Source organism: Odocoileus virginianus, chromosome 2 (genome assembly GCF_023699985.2).
Source record: "Odocoileus virginianus isolate 20LAN1187 ecotype Illinois chromosome 2, Ovbor_1.2, whole genome shotgun sequence".
In the NCBI taxonomy this organism is placed as follows: Eukaryota; Metazoa; Chordata; class Mammalia; order Artiodactyla; family Cervidae; genus Odocoileus; species Odocoileus virginianus.
Genome location: NC_069675.1, coordinates 42,104,590 through 42,123,681, shown reverse-complemented (window position 1 = coordinate 42,123,681; position 19,092 = coordinate 42,104,590). Strand labels below are relative to the sequence as shown.

The 19,092-nt window shown below is 42.6% G+C and overlaps 2 protein-coding genes across 5 annotated transcripts in view; one reads left to right on the top strand and one right to left on the bottom strand.

Moving 5' to 3' along the window:
* SEPTIN10 (septin 10) overlaps positions 1-13,426 on the bottom strand; it is a 48,457-nt gene extending 35,031 nt beyond the window's left edge. The window contains exon 1 of one of the 4 annotated variants that reach the window (XM_070478891.1): positions 13,302-13,426. In XM_070478891.1, the coding sequence (XP_070334992.1) occupies positions 13,302-13,328 (27 nt within the window). In that variant the 5' untranslated portion in view covers positions 13,329-13,426. Of the gene's footprint in view, positions 1-12,949; positions 13,112-13,301 lie in introns of those variants that run through there. The other 3 variants (XM_070478895.1, XM_070478900.1, XM_070478901.1) reach the window with 3 other exon arrangements.
* Positions 13,427-14,269: 843 nt separating this feature from the next.
* On the top strand, positions 14,270-18,783 carry SOWAHC (sosondowah ankyrin repeat domain family member C). The gene has a single exon (XM_070478889.1). It carries the CDS (start codon positions 14,426-14,428, stop codon positions 15,584-15,586), a length of 1,161 nt encoding a protein of 386 aa, XP_070334990.1. The 5' UTR covers positions 14,270-14,425; the 3' UTR covers positions 15,587-18,783.
* Positions 18,784-19,092: the final 309 nt, after the last annotated feature.

Below are 19,092 nucleotides of genomic sequence, written 5' to 3'. Positions count from 1 at the left end.
ACAAACACACATGTATTTAAATCTATACATCCACATCCTAGAAAGGAAGAATGCATACAGTACTTTTAACTTGGCCAAGTCTAACACATTTTTTAGAAGTTTTAGTATATAATGAAACACACACACACACAAAAAATGCCAGAACATTTGGGGGAAGATCAGGTTCTCCACCTTCTTCAAAGTATCAGCTTGGGGAGTGTGGGCAACACAACAGACGTGGCACGCAATCTGTTCTGGGGCCCCCTGAACATAGGTGGTAGGGACCATCTTCCTATCGGTCAATTACAGGAAAGCATTTGGTGATTCTTTCACAACAGGACCCAAGCTCTTCTGACCCTCCAGCAAACAGTCCTGTGACCGCCTGATAGCCTCTCTCTAGGCCTAACAATGAGCTTTGGATGAACAGAATTATGACTTGGGTTACAATTGCTTCATTTTACCTTCATGTTTCCACTGTTTATCTTTGTAAAGCCAATCCAAGGAACAGAACCAAAATATTCTAACTGTCCTCTGGTATTTCTTAGAGTTTAGTTCAAAAAAAAAAAAAAAAGAAATGAGCAGAGAGGTCAAAATAGTTAAACTGGATCTATTTTATGGGTTTCAATAGGTCAGGGTTCTTTGGCTTAAGATAGTACTTTGAAAAGTTCCACCAATGCATTATTTAAAATCATTTTATTAAATCTTCAGCTTAAATAAATGTTACTATGCTGATCTAAAATTTTCCTAAAACAAATAGTAAAATTACCTTATTCAGATTATGCAGAAGATGATTCTTGAAATAGATAATAATTACAACCAGGGAAAAAAGAGAGAATCCAACTGAATCAGTAAGACTTGACACAGGAGAAGCAGTGTGTTGGCCTTCTGTCCCCCAGAGGACAGGCTTGGTCAAGGACAGCTCAAAGTAGGCCAGGTTCCATCAAAATATCACTTCAGTTTTACCATCTCCAGTACACACATAAAGGTAACTACAAAGTTTGATATGCAGCCTCAAAATATCATCGAGACAGAAAAATTCTTGATAGTAATTCATAATGAAGAGATTTTAAGCCCCCCCCCCAAAAAAAAAACCTTTACAGTAATGTGTATGTAAGGGTTAAAATATAAATGAAATTTTATTTTGAAATTACTTTCCTCCCTTAAGTAGAAAAGGAATAGTTTGTGTATTATAGAAAAAAATACCCTTTCTAATAACTGCATTACTGTAGTAACAGTACAGTGAACATCCTTCTGTGGCAGCCAGAAGGTATGCCCCTCAGACTGTCCCTCCAGCAAGCACCTGCAGGACCGGAGCCCAGACCACTCCCTCCCAGGCAGTCCTAGCCCAGGATTGAGCAGAGTAGGGGGGTAGAGGGGTCAGGACCTAGACCCTTCTGCCCTGTGAAGGCTGCCCTGGCAGGTACTGGACTGGCCCAGACTCTGCCAGGTCTGCATGGCTTGTGAGCCTCTCCCTGTGAATTCTGCTTCCTCCCCTTTCTCCTCCAGGGCCTGACACCGCTTCCACACACAGCCCTCTGTCCCCCACAGAGGTTCCTCCTTGATGTCAGAAGGCGGCAAAATGTGGTAAATGCCAGAGAGGGGCACAACCCAGAGCTGTCAGGGCAGCAATGGGGGCAGAGTTTCAGCAAGGTGCAGATCAGCTCAGCAGAGAAAGGACAGGCTTGTGCCAAGAGAACTGGACTCCTGCATGCAAAAAAAGCCCGCCACATCCAGTTACCTCAAAACAGATCATAGGCCTAAAAACTCTAGAAGTATAAAGTCTTCGTGGCCTTAGGCTTAGGCAAAGATGTCTTAGATACGAGAAGCGTGATCCACAAGACAAAAAAAATGACAAACTGAACCTAATAAACTAAAAAACCTCTGCTCGTCAAAGTACAGTTAAGAGAATGAAAAACCAAGACACATACTTGGCTAAAAGATTTATAAGTCATTTATCTCATAAAGGACTTATGTAAGAAATTATATATTTTCAAAAACTTGTACAACTAGAAACAAAATAACTCAGTTTTTTAAAAATGCAGAAAGATTGGAACAGACGCTTCACCAAAGATATAGGGATGGCAGATAAGCACACAGCAAGAGAATCAACATCATTAGTCATTAAACAAATGCAAATGAAAACACAAGGTGTCACTGCATGCCTACCAGAATGACCTAAAAAATTATCTGGCAAGGATGCAAAGCAATTGTTAGCGGGAATGCAAATTCTAGCACAAACATTTTGGAAAACAGTTTGGCAGTTTCTGAAGTTAAAACACACAACATACTCAGCAATCCCACTCCTAGATCATCAGCCCAAGGAAAATGAAAACTAATACTCAAATAAAAACCTGTATGTGAATGTATGTCTACAGTAACTTTATTAAAAACTGTTAAAAACTGGAAACAGCCCAAATGGTCTTCAAGTGGCAAATGATGAACAGATTACACTGTGGCCCATGTGCACAATGGGGCACCACTCGGCAGTAAAGGAACATAAGCAACGTGGTGGATGGGTCTGCTCTGCACCAAAGAAACCAGCTCAGAGGCCACAGGAATCCACATGTATGGTGCAGGCAAAGCCACAGGGGCAGAAGGGGATGAGGAGGCAGACAACAGAGAAGCACCAGGGGATGTGGGGTGGAGGATGAGGCAGAAATTCTATATTTTTCATTGTGTTTGTGGTTATACAACAGTATACCTTCATCAGAACTCATGAAACTTTATACTAAAAAAGTAAATGTTACTGCATATAAGTTATAGCTCAATATAATAAGTTAATTCTTAAAGATATAACAAAATTTTCTAATAGCAATTAATACATGGGAAAGCAGCAGCTAACAAAAATTTAGATTATCTGAAGACAATGATTTAAGATGATAACATGCATGATTATTTGTGAGAACTAATAAAGAAAATATACAGCAAAATATGCAAATAGAAAATGAGATTAAAATATTTTCTCCAGCTGTTCAAATTACAATTCAACATTGGTTTCTTTTGGCTCTCAGAGTCATGTGGAAACTGTAAGTTATAATTCTTTTCCACACAACAGAATCTGTTACTATATGACAAGCAGCCTATCTTTTCCTAAAACAGAGAGCCCCTAGAAATTGTCTCAATGACCTGTGTCACAGGAGAGAAGGGTTTACATGACGACAGTGTAAATGTATGGTTTGAGAAGGCTGCTGGAGTTAACTGTGCATGGCAGCAAGAAACAGAGGTCTGGAGCACTAAGTAACTGCCAGACTCATGCACCAGGGCCCCAGCAAAGATACACCAGCACAGCAGAAGCAAAACAAGACACAGTCTGTTCTACAAATTTTGAGACCGTTTAGCCTCACCCCCCTGAATGGAGATAACAGTCCTCAACTCAAGGGGTTGGTAGGAGAAATGTGGTAATGCAAGGCCAAAACCCACCCCAGTGAATGCAGTCAGCACCAGGAGACTTCTGTTATCCCAGTGGTGTCCCAACAAAAATATATCTCCAATACTTAACGTTTGCAAAGTCTTTAGAGATTCCTAGATCACTAAGAAAGTAAAGATACATCTAAAGAAGTTGAAAATAATGGTTAGTTTCCTTTAGTTTTCAAAAAATATAATTAAATTTTACAGCTTTTTTTTTCATCATTGGCAAATACAATTGAAAGGCATCTTGTGATATTCTAAGATTGAGAATACAGGCTGAGTATGAGATGATGAATCTTTTTCATGCTTAAAATATTACCTCTGTGCTCATCCATGACCATCTCTTCCTTTAATACTCACCTCAATGCTGTGCTTTGCCAAAAAGGCTTCACTCTTTTTATTTAAAGCTAGTACAAATCACGACCTCACGTATAGGCTGTTTTCGCCAAAAGTTCATTTTAATAAGCTGCTTGAATTTACAGAAACAACATAATGTTTAAAGCCCTTGTAGGTTTACAAATGCCTTATTTAACCCATAACATACTATTTATAATCTTAGACTAAGTTTTTTCAAATCCAGCAGCAGACAAAGCACATTAATTGCCCTATTCCTAAAAAGACTACTCCAGATCATGCATTCTCAATGGGGGGTATCCCCACCATAAAGGTGGTAGAAATTGGTTCTGGGGGGACCAAAAAAGTCAGTGGTTTGTGGCCTTCCAAAGCTCAGTCAACCTTACCTGAAAACACTTCTTCTCTAGTACCGACTCCCTCTCCTTTCTTCTCTGGTACCAACTCCCTCTCATTTCTCCTAGAGGAATTCTAGTACTGAATTCCTCTCATGAAGGAGAACTTGATCAACTGGATCAATTCATAAGACTAGGTAAATGTTACTAACTAAATTGGATTTAAATTTCATTTTTGTACTGAAAGGTCAGTAATGAACAATGGTAGAGAACTACTGCCCAGATAAACCCCGAAGCAGGCCATGTCTGCACGCAGCATTTTCCATCTTCCTCCGCAGCCCTCTCCACACTGTCCTGCACTCCAGTTTCTTCACCCAGGTCAGTCCTAAATCAACTGCCTGCCTGTGTTCATGCTTAACCAAATTCCGTGGTCCATGTGATCATTGTGGTTAGCTTTCTGTGGTTGTGGTTTTCATTCTGTCTGTCCTCTGATGGATGAGGATAAGAGGCTTGTAGAAGCTTCCTGATGGGAGGGACTGGCTGTGAGGGAAAACTGGGTCTTTCTCTGGTGGGCAGGGTCATGCTCAGTGAATCTTTAATCCAATTTTCTGCTGATGGATTTATTAAAATGCAGAGACTTTGTCAACCAAGGTCCATATAGTCAAAGCTATGGTTTTTCCAGTAGTCTTGAATCAATGTTAGAGTTGGACCATAAAGAAGGCTGAGCATCAAAGAATTGATGCTTTCAAATTCTGGTGCTGGAGAAAACTCTTGAGAGTCCCTTGGACTGCAAGGAGATCAAACCAGTCAATCCTAAAGGAAATCAGTCCTGAATATTCATTGGAAGGACTGATGCTGAAGTTGAAACTCCAATACTTTGGCCACTGATGCAAAGAACTGACTCATTTGAAAAGACCCTGATGCTGGGAAAGATCGAAGGCAGGAGAAGAAGGGGACGACAGAGGATGAGATGGTTGGATGGCATCACTGACTTGATGGACATGAGTTTGAGCAAGCTCCGGGAGATGGTGAAGGACAGGGAAGCCTGGCAGGCTGCAGTCCATGGGGTCACAAAGAGTCAGACACAACTGAGCGACTGAATAACAACTAGGCAGTCCTGGTTTATTAATAACTCAAAATAATGTTCCAGTTAAAGGGTATACACTCAACTAAGTGAAAATATCACTGTGTTCTACTTATTTTTGTCCATAAAAAAAACTGGAGAACAGACCACTCACAGAACATTTATGGTATCTATCAACACGTTCTTGACCTAGCATTCCATTACTTATGAACTCTTTCTACACACATCACACTGGCTAATGAGAACAAAAGGCTTCCTCACTGCCTCCAGAGAGGCAAGATGACCTTGGTCTGGCTTTTCAGAGCAGCATGAGAGGAGACCAGAGAAGATGTTCCACAGCTCTCCCACCTCATCTCTGGTGAGCCCTGTAGTTGTACGACAACAGAGCTGCCTAAAACTAGCTTGAGGGGCTGGGGAACCCATCCCACCTGGCATGAAACCTGTAGGGCCAGCCCTCCGCCTCACCCACATCTCAAACAGCAATTGCCTCTTCTACTTCCCCCAACCTTAACCCCTTATTCCTCATGAGGCATATTTTATTTTTTCAACATATGGCATAATTTTAATTACCACTTCAGTTGTATTACTCAGGTCTGACATCCCAGAAAAAAAACTTACTCCTCCTATATAATTTCTACTTCTGGTTTGTGAATTAAATGATTACCATGCAACCTCTACTAAACTGCCATATGCTTATGTTTCCACCTGTCACCTGTCTCAGGCCTCAGAGTATTGAGGATTGTTCGAACAGAAGATTCAGTATGGCCCTAAAATGGAACACGGCCAAGAGGGTATATCTTTTTCCCTCTCCCCTAACAGAGGTTCCAAGGCCTCAACCCTCCATGTCCATGTGGCACAGCTGCCACTTTGTCCGGGCATCTTCCCTTGTGACACAACAAAACTGGAATGAAATTCTGACACCTGATCTTCCCTTGCTTCATTTCTCCCAAAGGCTGCATTTCAAAAGTCCCTCACATGCTCTGTTTGAGTCTGCCTTCCTTTTTTGGTCTCAGTACCTGGTTCATCTTAAAAAATTCCCCCAACAATTTATTCCATAATTTAGATTTTTCTAGTGTCAGAAAAAGCAGACTGAAAGAAATCTGAAAATTCTAGAAATCCTAATGTAGCCCCAGTCATGACTCCTGAGAGAATATGGTCACAATATTTCTCAAAATAGATGCTCCAAACACATGGTCTGAAAGTATTCTGTACCTAGGAAGATACCGGGCAGTGATCCAGAAAACCCAGGACTTTTCGGAGCTTCTCTAAGCCAGTAAAACCCTATATCCACACATCTTCATTTGTCTCTGACAGGAAAGGTTTGCAGACAGCCAAGAGGGAGCCTGGGTGACACTATTTAACCAAAACAATAAACAAGGAAAAAGAGGCCACTTAAAGCAATTTTGGACAACTTTAAGGTAGGCACATGTTCACTTTTACAATGACGAGTTCTAGAAGGAATCATATAATGTAATGAACTTTGGGTTCTATTGTATCTAAACTGCTTCAGCTAAATCCTCAGTGAAGAAATTTCCAGCCTTTTTTAGAAAAAGAAAGTAGTTAATTTCAAATAAATGGAATTGCCAATTAAAAAAATTCAAAACCAAGAATGCCCAAGCAAAATATGCATATTTACTAAAAGTAATAAAAAATTCTAAGAATGCTAAATCATAATTGGTCTTAAAGGTATTTAAAATCATAGTTTTCAATCTCGTGGTTATGTTTGAACCTATGAGCTTCTTATTTCTGTGATCTTCAAAACATAAAGGGTGTTAAATAAAATTTTAAAATATCATCTAAATCAAACTTCCTACCAGATATGATCAAAAGAAAGTATAAAAATTAAAGTTCTCAGTGAAAAGCTTTGAGAATCAGGTATTTTATATTAGGAATACTTAAAATCTCCAGCAGAGAAAATTAAATTTAGTATGGTTAAAAATAAAAGGCCAGTAAGTATTCTTGAGAAGAGGAAATCTATTCTGCAGTAAAATATGAAAATTTAAAACATTTTCTTCCTCCTTTCCCACACACCAAAATAAATACATAAATAAAACAGTTACAGTTTGGAACAATGTCAGGAGCAAAGTCAGCCTGGGAAAAGCTCAAAGGCTTGGAAGAAGGAGGAGCCTCTTTAGAACATAAATGCAGACTAACAGCTCTGCCCGTAAGAATTAATAACTAATATGTAGAACAATCAACAAGAATAAAATGATTCAAAAATGATCATGGTTATGGAGGATACAAAGAATATTACAAGTTGTGCTTCCTAAAGAAAGACCATTTAACTGAGGGGGTAGGGGGCAGTGCAGGGTTCACTAAAATTTAATGGAAAAAGTAACAATACAGAACGTAAGTTACGTATTGCAAGGAAAACACATGACTAGTGGCAAACAAGCAGAATGACAGAATGCCATGGGTTAAAAGCTTCAGAGGAGATGGGACAGAAACTCGGTCTCATGACTGTAGGACCTGGACCAGTGAAGGGATGTCACTCCAGATCAGAAACACAAAGTACTGAGGTAGTAATTAACTCCAGGACATAAAAGAGAATTAAAAGTCACAAATTCAAAAGAGAAAGTAAAACAAATGCAGGAAACTTCTGAGATAAAAAAACTGTCATCACTGAATGATAACTGAAAAAAAAATAAGAAGAATTCAGAAATACTGCATCTGAAACAGGAAATGACACAGACAAGGACTGGAAAAGATCAGTTTTCATTCCAATCCCTAAGAAAGGCAATGCCAAAGAATGTTCAAACTACCACACAATTGCACTCATCTCACATGCTATCAAAGTCATGCTCAAAATTCTCCAAGCCAGACTTCAACAGTACGTGAACCGTGAACTTCCACATGTTCAAGCTGGATTTAGAAAAGGCAGAGGAACCAGAGATCAAGTTCCCAACATCTGTTGGATCATCAAAAAAGCAAGAAAGTTCCAGAGAAACATCTACTTCTCCTTTATCAACTATGATGCCAAAGCCTTTAACTGTGTGGATCACAACAAACTGTGGCAAATTCAAGAGATGGGAATACCAGACCACCTGACCTGCCTCCTGAGAAATCTGTATGCAGGTCAAGAAGCAACAGTTAGAACAGGACATGGAACAATGGACTATTTCCAGATTGGGAAAGGAGTATGTCAAGGCTGTATATTGTCACCCTGCTTATTTAACTTACATGCAGAGTACATCATGCAAAATGCAGGGCCGGATGAAGCACAAGCTGGAATCAAGATTTCCGGGAGAAATATCAATAACCTCAGATACGCAGATGACACCACCCTTAAGGCAGAAAGTGAAGAACTAAAGAGCCTCTTGATGAAAGTGAGAGAGTGAAAAAGCTGGCTTAAAGCTCAGCATTCAAAAAACTAAGATCATGGCATACAGTCCCATCACTTCATGACAAATAGATGGGGAAACAATGGAAACAGTGAGAGACTTTATTTTGGGGGGCTCCAAAATCACTGCAGATGGTGACTACAGCCATGAAAGTTAAAGACACTTGCTCCTTGGAAGAAAAGCTATGACCAACCTAGACAGCATATTAAAAAGCAGAGACATTACTTTGCTGACAAAGGTCTGTCCAGTCAAAGCTATGGTTTTTCCAGTGGTCATGTATGGATGTGAGCATTGGACTATAAAGAAAGCCGAGCACCAAAGCACTGATGCTTTTGAACTGTGGTGTCGGAAAAGACTCTTGAGAGTCCCTTGGACTGCAAGGGGATCCAACCAGTCCATCCTAAAGGAAATCAATCCTGAATATTCATTGGAAGGACTGATGCTGAAGCTGAGACTCCAGTACTTTGGTTACCTGATGAGGACTGACTCATTGGAAAAGACCTGATGCTGGGGAAGATTGAAGTCAGGAGGAAAAGGGGACAACAGAGGATGAGATGGTTGGATGGCATCACTGACTTGACGGACATAAGTTTGAGCAAGGTCTGGGTGTTGGTGATGGACAGGGAAGCCTGGCGTGCTGCAGTCCATGGGGTCACAAAGAGTTGGGCATGACTGTGCGACTAAACTGACTAATAGAGGACATGCTGGAGATCATGCCAGACACAATTCGGCCAAAGCGTATCTCATCATCACTAGATGTGACTCCTTGAGTACACACTAAACCTCCCTGGATTTTAATGCAGTTTTAAAAGGTTACTTTCCATTTACAGTTATTACAAAATATTGGCTATACTCCCTGTGTTGTACAACATATCTTTGAGTCTTAATGTCCTCATCTATGAAAAAAAAAATGGTCTGAAAACCTGAAGAGTTTCAAATGAGTTTTAAAACAGAACTCTTTTAAAAAATAAAGGTGGAATGAAAATGAAAATAAAACACACCAAAATTTGTGGGACACAGCTAAAGCCCTGCTGAAAGGGAAATTCATTAACACCTTATGTATATATTAGAAAGGAAGAAAAGTCTCAAGTCAGTGAGAAAAAGAAAAAGAAAAAGCAAGCAAAGGAAATAAAAAGACCAGTTTTTTGAAAATAGAAAAATAACAGAAAAAAAAGGTGAAACAGAAATAGCTCTTTGAAAAGGTCAGTGAAATTAACAGACTTCTAGCAAGACTGACAAAGATAGGCAGAAGATGAAAATTTTACCAGTATCAGGAATGAAACAGGGATTATCACTATAGACCCTGAAGAAAGCAAAAGGAGATTAAGAGAATATTATGAACAAGTCTATACACATAAATTTGACAATTTGGAAGGAATGGATTGCAAAACCACATACCATCACAACTCACCCAGTGTGAAATTAACATGAACACACAGATAACTATTAAGAAATTTAAATCTGTAAGTTTAAAGCTCCCCAAAAAGACATCTCCAGGTCCAGATGGTTTCGCAGAAGAATCCTACCAAACATTTAAAAAAGAATTAATACCAATTTTACATACTCTCTTCCAGAAAACAGAAGAGATGGGAACACTTCCTAGTTTCTTTTATGAAACTAATATTACTCTGACTTAAAACCAAAGACAGTACAAAAAAACCTGCAGACAAATATCCCTCTTGAACTTTTAAAGAGTATCTACAAAAGAACGGCAGCATCCTGCTGCTCTGATGATGGACTGAATTCTTTCCCGCCAACATCACAGTAAGGCAAGAATGTCTGCTCTTACCACACTTATTCAAATATGGCAGAAAAGGTATACAAATTGGAAAGAAAGAGAACTGTCTCTATGTTGAGATGATATAATTTTTATGCACACAAGAATTTACTCCAAGGAATTTACTCCTAGAATAAATTAATTCAGCAAGGTCAAAGGACTCAAGATAAACATACACATCTCAATTGTATTTCTGTGTTAAAACGATATGAGGACAATGAAAATAAAAATATGATATCATTTATAACTGATAAAAAATGAAATGCAAATCTAACAAAACAAATGCAGGACTTGTGTACTGAAAACTATATAAGTCTGATGAAAGAAATCAGAGAAAATATAAAGAAATGGACAGAAACACCATGTTCATTAGTTGGAAGACTCAACATAGGTAGAGATATCAATTTTCTTTAATTTTTGACTTAATGTAATATCTATCAAAATCCCAGAAAAATTCTTTGTACATAGACAAGACTATTCTAAAATTTGTAATGAAAGATATAGAAACTAGAATAGCCAAAAATTTTTGAAATTTAAGAATAAAGTGAGAGTAATCAGTCTACTCTATTTCAAGATTTATTTATATAGTTATAGGAATCAAGACTGCATGTTAACAGAGACCCCAGAAAAAGATCCGCACAACATGCTCAACTAGTTATTGACAAAAGTGCAAAAGGAATTCAGTAGAATATGATAGCCTTTTCAACGAATTGTTGAAGTATCCATTAGCCAAAAATGACCCTTGACCTAAGTCTTATACCTTATATAAAAACTAACAAAATGGGTCATGGGTTTAAATGTAAAACTAACTACAAGACTCTTAGGAAAAAAATAAAGAGAAAACCTTTGGTATTCAGAGTTAGGCAAAGGATTCTTAGACTTGACAAAAAAGTACAATCCATAAGAGGAAAAGGTGATAAAATAGATTTTATCAAAACTAAATATGTTTGCTCTGCAAAATATTCTTTAAGAGAATGAAAAAGAGAAAACATTTGCAAACCACATATCAAGGACTGGTATCTAGAATACATATTTTGAAAACTTCTAAAATCAGCAGTAAAAAAAAAAAAATCCACAAAAATAAAATGGGCACAAAAAATGAAATTCAATGAAGAAAATATAGATGGCAAACAAGCACATGAAAAGATGTTTAACATCACTAGCCATTAGAAAAATGCAAGTTAAAACTACAATATATAATTACATACCTATCAGAATGTCTTGAAAAGAAAAAAAAAAAAACAAAAAGGGAACTCCAAATGCTGGTGAGGATGTGGAGAAACTAATCTCACATACACTGCTGGTGGGAATGGAAAATGCAGAAACTCTGGGAAACAGTTTAGCAGTTTCTTAATGAAACTAGCAACTGCCATGTGAATTCCAGAGAACTGAAGACAATATTTTCCTTATGTTACATGTTAACATACAGAAATGGTTTATAGCAGGTTTACTTATAATAGCTCAACAATGGAAACAATGTAGGTGTCCTTCAAAGTGTGTTACATCCATACCATGTAATATTTACTCAGCAATTAAAAAGGAGCAAACTAATACTTGGAACAACCTGAATGAATCTCCAGAGAATGCTACTGAAGGAAAAACACCCAATCCCAAAAGGTTATATTCTAGGTGATTCCATTCTATAACAGACTTGAAAAATTACAGAAATAACGGATTATAGTAGTTAGGGGTTAAAGAGGAGGTGGAGTGGAAATGAAGTGGGTATGGCTACAAAAGGACAAGGGAAGGCTCCTGTGGTGGGGGCAAGTTCTGTTTCCACAGAATCAGTGTCCATGTGCTAGTAGTGGCCTTTACTATGATTTTGTAACATTTTACTATTAAAGAAGAGTGCGGACTCATTGGAAAAGACCCTGATGCTGGGAAAGACTGAAGGCAAAAGAAGGGGGCAGCAGAGGCTGAGATGATAAAATAGCATCAAATGCAATGGACATGAATTTGAGCAAATTCCAGAAGATGGTGAAGGACAGGGCAGCCTGGCGCGCTGCAGTCCATGGGGTCACAAAGAACTGGACACGACTTAGCGACTGAACAACAACTATTAAAGAAAATTGGGCAAAGTTACTGGGGAATTCTGTTTTTTCTCACAATTGCACACGAATTTACAGTTATCTCAAAATAAAAAGTTTAATTAAAGGTAACATTACTGCAAAATAAACAGAGGAACAGACAAGAAATCCCATGTTTAATTCTGAAGATTAAACTTCACTCTGAAACAAAGACGTGCACACAGACACAACAACTGTAACAAGGCAGGTCAGAGAGAAAAGCCGAGATTTCTCTAAAAACAAGACAGAGAAGAAAGAGACCTGGGCTGAATCAGGAGAAAGACTCTCCTCCAGACTCTGTCAGAGAAACCGGCTGTGTGATTCTGGACCCATCACCTACCCTATCAGTCCTACCAGCTAAACTTCTAGAGACTGGTCAGATCAGCACATCTCACTTTTTGGTCTCAGGTCCCAGAAGAACTTTTGTTTACGTGGATTACAATCGCTGGTATGAATAGTATCAGAAGTTAAATTTTTCAAAAGACAAGTGGTCCTTCCACACGGCGTAGCTGTCGGGAAAAACTCCAGGGACACAAGAGAATGAGTGAAAAGGGCAAGGAACAGCTTGGTGTGGCCGAGAACACCTCTGTGGCCCTCCCATGGCTTACTCTGAAATGAGACCAGTGTAGAGGAGAGACAGAAAACGGAACACATCAGTCGCATCCGTTCCTTTAAAGGACAGGGGCTCCAAGGCGGGAAAAAAAAAGGCTCCAATCCCAAAGATGTCAACGCTGGGTAAGGTGGGAGGTTTGTGAAGGCCTGGGAGGCCGAGTCCAGTGGGGCGCCCGCCACCAGTCCCGCTCCCGCGCGTTTGGGACCGTTACACAAACCGCCCGCTTCACACCCCACTCTGGGGAGACGGGAAGCCGGGAGGCGCCGCCCGAGGGAGCGGGCGGGAATCGCGGGCCCAGCCGGGAGGGCGGGGGTCCCTGGCCGAGGGCGTAGGGCTGGCGGACTCACCAGGTGCCGCGCCACCTCGGAGGCCATGGTCCGGGCGACTGGGCGGGCGAGGGGCCAGCAAGGCGGCGGCGGCTTGCCGAGCCGCGCGTCCAGCAGCGGAGGGCGGGATGGAGCGCGGCGGGGCGGGGGCACAGGAGGGAGGAGCGGAGGAGCGGAGGGGAGGGGTCCCCCGGCCTCAGTGACGTGCGGGGCTGAGCTGGATGGCGCGGGGGGCGGGGCGGGTCTGGTCGGGAGGGGAGGGGCGCTGAGGGGAGGGGTCCTGTGGCCTCAGTGATGTGAGGGACTGAGCGGAGTGGCATGGGGGAGCTGGAGTCCAGGAGGGAGGGGAGGGGAGATGAGAGGAGCCGTCCAGCGGCCCCCATTGAGCTGGGGCTCCTAGGCGGCCTGCGAGTCAGGGCTCCCAGACACCTCCTCGAATTGGGTCTGTCACAGGAGTGCCCAGATGTTTTAGAACAGCGGTCCCGAAACTTTTGGGCACCAGGGACCCTTTCATGGAAGATAATATTTTCACAGATGCGGGGAGGGGAAAGATGGTTTCGGGATGATTTATACGCACAAATATACACACATATTTATTGCACACTTTTTCTATTATTATTATATCAGTTCCACTTCAGATCATCAGGCACTAGATCCCAGAGGTTGGGGACCCCTATTTTAGAGGATGACCAGTCAGTGCCTGGGAGAGGATGGAGCACAGTTGCTTAAGTTAGAAAAAGAGGCGGGGAAGAGCGGCCATGGCTCCTCAGACCTTTGGGCGGGGCTGAAGCACTGATTGCGGCTAGTACAGAGCCGGAAGTGGGCGTGTCAGGGCGTGTCCTCTGGCGGGAGCGACCAGTGCGGCCAGTGCAGGGGCCGGAAGTGGGTGGGGCCAGGGGTGTCCAACGGAAGGCAGTGAATGCAGCCGGTTCGAGGACCGAAAAGAGGTGGGGCGGAGTGGGGCGGGGCCCGCGGGAGCAGTAAGGCGGCCTCCTAGGAGGCCGGAAGTGGGTGGGGCCCCCGACGGGGGCGTGTCCGCGGGCGAGGCAGGGGGGCGGTGGCTGTTAGTCCCGCGGCTGAGGCGCGCTAGGAACTTGCGGAGCGGCCGCCGCATAGGTCCGGAGCCAACCAGGTTCGCTATCGAGATGGAGGGACCGGTCAAGGGCAGGGCTCAGGATCTGCAGGCCGAGCTGGAGCAGCCCGTCGGGGGCGCCCTGGGCGGGTCGCCCGAACAGCGCGCCAGCGTCCGCGGCCGCCCCAAGGAGCCAGAGGATGAGGCGGGAGACCGCGCGGACCCCTTCGACCCTGTGGAAGGCATCCCGAGCGCGCCGCTCGGAAGGCGACCCCGCGGTGGCCCGGTGGGGGAAGGTGCGCGGCCCGAAGCGCTGGGCGATGCGCCCCCTACGCCGCGGCCGGGCCGCACCGCGCCCCGGGACCCCGCTGCAGGCGGCTCCCCTCAGCTGCGGCGCGGTCCCGGGGGCGCGGACGGCGCGGCGGCCGAGGAGGAGGGCGCGGGCTCGCTGACGCTGGATCCGCTGGAGCACGCGTGGATGCTGTCGGCCGCCGACGGCCGCTGGGACAGCCTGGAGGGGCTGCTGGCCTGTGAGCCTGGGCTGCTGGCCAAGCGCGACTTCATCACCGGCTTTACCTGCCTGCATTGGGCAGCCAAGCACGGCCGGCAGGAGCTGCTGGCCCTGCTGGTACGCTTCGCGGGCCAGCACCGGCTGCCGGTGAACATCAACGCGCGCACGAGCGGCGGCTACACCGCGCTGCATCTGGCGGCCATGCACGGGCACGTGGAGGTGGTGAAGCTGCTGGTCGGGGCCTACGACGCGGATGTGGACGTGCGTGACTACAGCGGCAGGAAGGCCTCGCAGTACCTGAGCCCGAGCACCGCCGAGGAGATCCGGACGCTGGTGGGCGCCCTGGACGAGGACGAAGGCGAGAGCGCGGCGGGCAGCGGGGGAGGGCGCTGGAGGCTCTCGAGGGTGCTGCCCTCGCACCTCATCTCCAGCAGGCTCTCCCACGCTCTGGAGGACGGCGGGGACCATCACCACCACCTGGCCGAGGGGTTGGCGGCGAGCAAAGCGAAGGAGCCGAGTCGCAAAGTCTCGGGCAGCTCTAGTGGGCGGATGAAACCCAGACTCAACAAAATCCGCTTCCGAACCCAGATCATCCACACCACACCCTCTTTCAGAGACCCAGAGCAGCCTCTGGAGGAGGGGGAGGACGAGGAAGAGGACCGGTCTCTTAAAGGCCATTCGTCCTCTTTCAAATTGAGACCTAAGTCCAATGTATTTGGGTAAAAATCATTTCTTTAGAAAGTTCTGAGACTTGTTTGTCGTCAGGAATAGGATACTAGGTGTAGACAAGAAAGTGAGACCAGAAAAGACGCTGAAGGCTGTATTCTTAATCCGAGGGGTCTCCCCAGCAATGTGGCTGCAGTGGCTTTCCCAGTGATTCCTCCAACCTTGACTTCGGCCCCCTGCCCCCTGCAGCCTCTCTGCCCTGGAGTCGCTGTTTCGGAGGACTAGCAATGTAACTAAATCTGGTGCAGAGTTGATGATTGCAAGTTCCTTTGATTTAAACATTGCCGATTGCCATGCAAAGTAAGGAATATTGCACTTTACAGTATCTTTTTTAAAGTGGTTACTCTTCCAAGAGCTTCCCTTGTGGCTCAGCTGGTGAAGAATCCAACTGCAATGGGGGAGACCAGAGTTCAATCCCTGGGTTGGGAAGATCCCCCTGGAGAAGGGAAAGGCTACCCACTCCAGTATCCTGGCCTGGAGAATTCCGTGGACCGTATAGTCCATGGGGTCGCAAGAGTCGGACACGTCTGAGCGACTCTCACTTTCACTTTGCACTCTTCCAAGAGCAACAAGATGTACGCAAGTAGTAATGAACTGGTAGTATTTGTAAGTGTAAACAAAACTACATACCGCCGTCTGTTTTTACTAATTGCATTTGCTTTAAGATACTGCTGATGGCCAGGTCAGTTTACATGCACAAATACAAATTAGAGAATAATGTGAATACAATTGGAAATTCTGTTGGTACCCTACTTGTAAGTTGTGTTCAACTCTTCAAAAGCTGTTTCAGCTTTAACCACTTCACTGAAAATACAGGCAACGTTCACTTTTGAGTTAATCTGTTGGGTGGTTTCCTCTTAACTATCTCTAACACCCCTGCACTCAGTATTAAGGTACATTATTAATAACTACAGGGCTTCCCTGGTAGCTCAGTTGGTAAATATTCCACCTGCAATGAGGAGACCCCAGTTAAGTTCCTGGGTGGGGAATATCTGCTGGAAAAGGGATAGGTTACCCACTCCAGTATTCTTGGTCTTCCCTTGTGGCTCAGCTGTTGAAGAATCCGCCTGCAATGCCAGAGACCTGGGTTTGATCCCTGGGTTAGAAAGATCCCTTGGAGAAGGGAAAGGCTACCCCACTCCAGTATTCTGGCCTGGAGAATTCTGTGGAGTATATAATCCATGGGGTCTCAAAGAGAGCCTGACACGACTGAGCGACTTTCACTTTAGTAACTACACAAGTTTTTATTTAAGAAAACACTTGTAACAACCTATGGTACTCCTAGGAAAATATTGCCTCTGGTTCTTATTCTCACAAACTTGTTTTGCTCTTGTAAAAGTCTGAATTTTTCGGAGTTTTTGTTCTGGGGCTTATACAACTGTTGGTTCTACTTGATGTGACCCTCTTTGTGCTTAGAGTTGAATTGCCTACAGAAACTGTTGCTGGTTTAGGTGATGAGCAAAAATGTAAACGTAAATGTTAGCTGATACTTCTATGAAGTAATTATCAAATCAACTTAATGATTCTCACATAAGGTACACTTTTTATTTTCAAATGAAATACATTCATAATCTCAATATTTTGTAGCAGTGTTTTGCAAATGTTTAAAATACTAAATCCTTTTAGTTTTCACGTTTCTTTGAATCTATTAGAGACACAGAGTGAAGGTATTGGGAAGCTGGCTAGTAAATCTACCCAGTTAAAAATAGCACTTTATAAAAAAGGGAACGATAATAGATGGGACATTTTCTATATTTAAATGCTGCTGGCTATTGAATCCTTTTATATATAGGTAAAAAGTATCATTCATTGCAATTAAACACTTAAGTGTACTTAATTACATTTCATTCAAATATGTTAGGGTGAATGTCTTTATAATTATTGTTAAATTTAATTCACAGACATTAAATTCACTTGTAATAGGATTCAAAGAAATTTGTGAGAGACCTAATTCCAAAAACTCCTTCTCCCTTGGTCTTTTTCGAGTCACAGTTCCTGAAACATGCATTTTGCAGCCTATGGAGATGACTGTGTGTGTTCACAGCTTGCAGAGTGAATGAACCAATACATGAATTGCACAGAACTGCAGTGTTTAGAGAATTCTTAAATCTTTAATTTCCCAAATTGTAGAAATTTGTAACAAATTGGTCACACCTCTCTAGATAGCAGTTGAATTTGTTTAAAGGCTAATGAAAAGTATCCATATAAACTATTGTCCATTCATGTGCCTTTAGTTTTGTTTTAGGATTACGGGAATGGGCTATGTACATTTGAGAAGCACTTTTATCCATACATGTAGGTGAAAAACAATCTAATTTTGTATAAATTAAAAATAGGTTCCTATCTAGTACAGGATAAGTTGTAATTTGTCACCAAGTCTTAGGCTTACAGAAGCTGAAGTGAGCCATAAAAACACTGCAGAACAACCTCTATGTTCTCCTGAACAGTGTTAATCTCTTAAATGTGTATGGTTGATTTAGTCACTCAGGCATGTCTGACTCTTGCAACCCCATGGACTGTTGCCTGCCAGGCTCCTCTGTCCATGGAATTTTCCAGACAAGAATACTGGAGTGGGTTGTTGTTAGTACCTAAGTGCACAAAATCTATAATTTGCTAGATCTTTAGAAACTGAATCAATGCTTAACTTGCTTTTCACTTTAAAGATTTTAACTTTTCTGACAAAATGTACTTTAAAGTTTCAAAAATCATTCCTGGGGGAACAATTTCCAGGATTCCTTGTCATGAGGTACTTTTGTGCAGTAAGTACAGCATTTTCAGCTACTTAACTCTGTTCCTGGTTTTTTTTTTAATTTCCAAATTGAGATTATGAAAAGCAAGTGATTTATGTAGTTTGGTATTTGTGGAGTTATGCCTGCCATTAATGGAAATATGTATGTCGTTTACTCAGAGGTTGTTGATATGAAACTGGTTAGAAAATCCAGGTGTGTCCATGTGTTTCTTCCAGGTGCAGTGGAGACTAGTGAGTCTGTCCCTTCACTGTTATGGTATATAAAGTGCAGCTAGCTTATACAACTTGAACATGTGGCGCTATTTTATTCATGTCTGAAGACTTGGCATCCAATAGGCCTTGTCTCTTATTTTTCAAATAAGTGAAACTTTGGGAGTTCAGAAAGTAAAATCTATGAAGTTTGTTTTGTCAGAATAAAAGATTCACACTAGATTTTCCCTCTGAATTGTCTAAATCGCTGTAGTCTTTTATAATTTTATGGGATTTTACATTTCACACAGTGCTTGTTTAAGTTTCCATCTATCCTTTTTCTATCCCTTAAATCACTGGTCATATATCCCTAATTACAGTTGAGGGGATGAGGTTGGTGCTGTTCAGCGTTACAAAGCCAATGGCAAGAGGATCTCAAGACTCAGTGCTCTTCCACAACATTATCTTTTATGCACTTCGAATTGCCAAGTTTTGGCCAAAGTGCTCTGTTTGGGCATGAGTGGTAGAGGATTCAGCTTGAGGAGAGGGTCATACCTCTACCTTA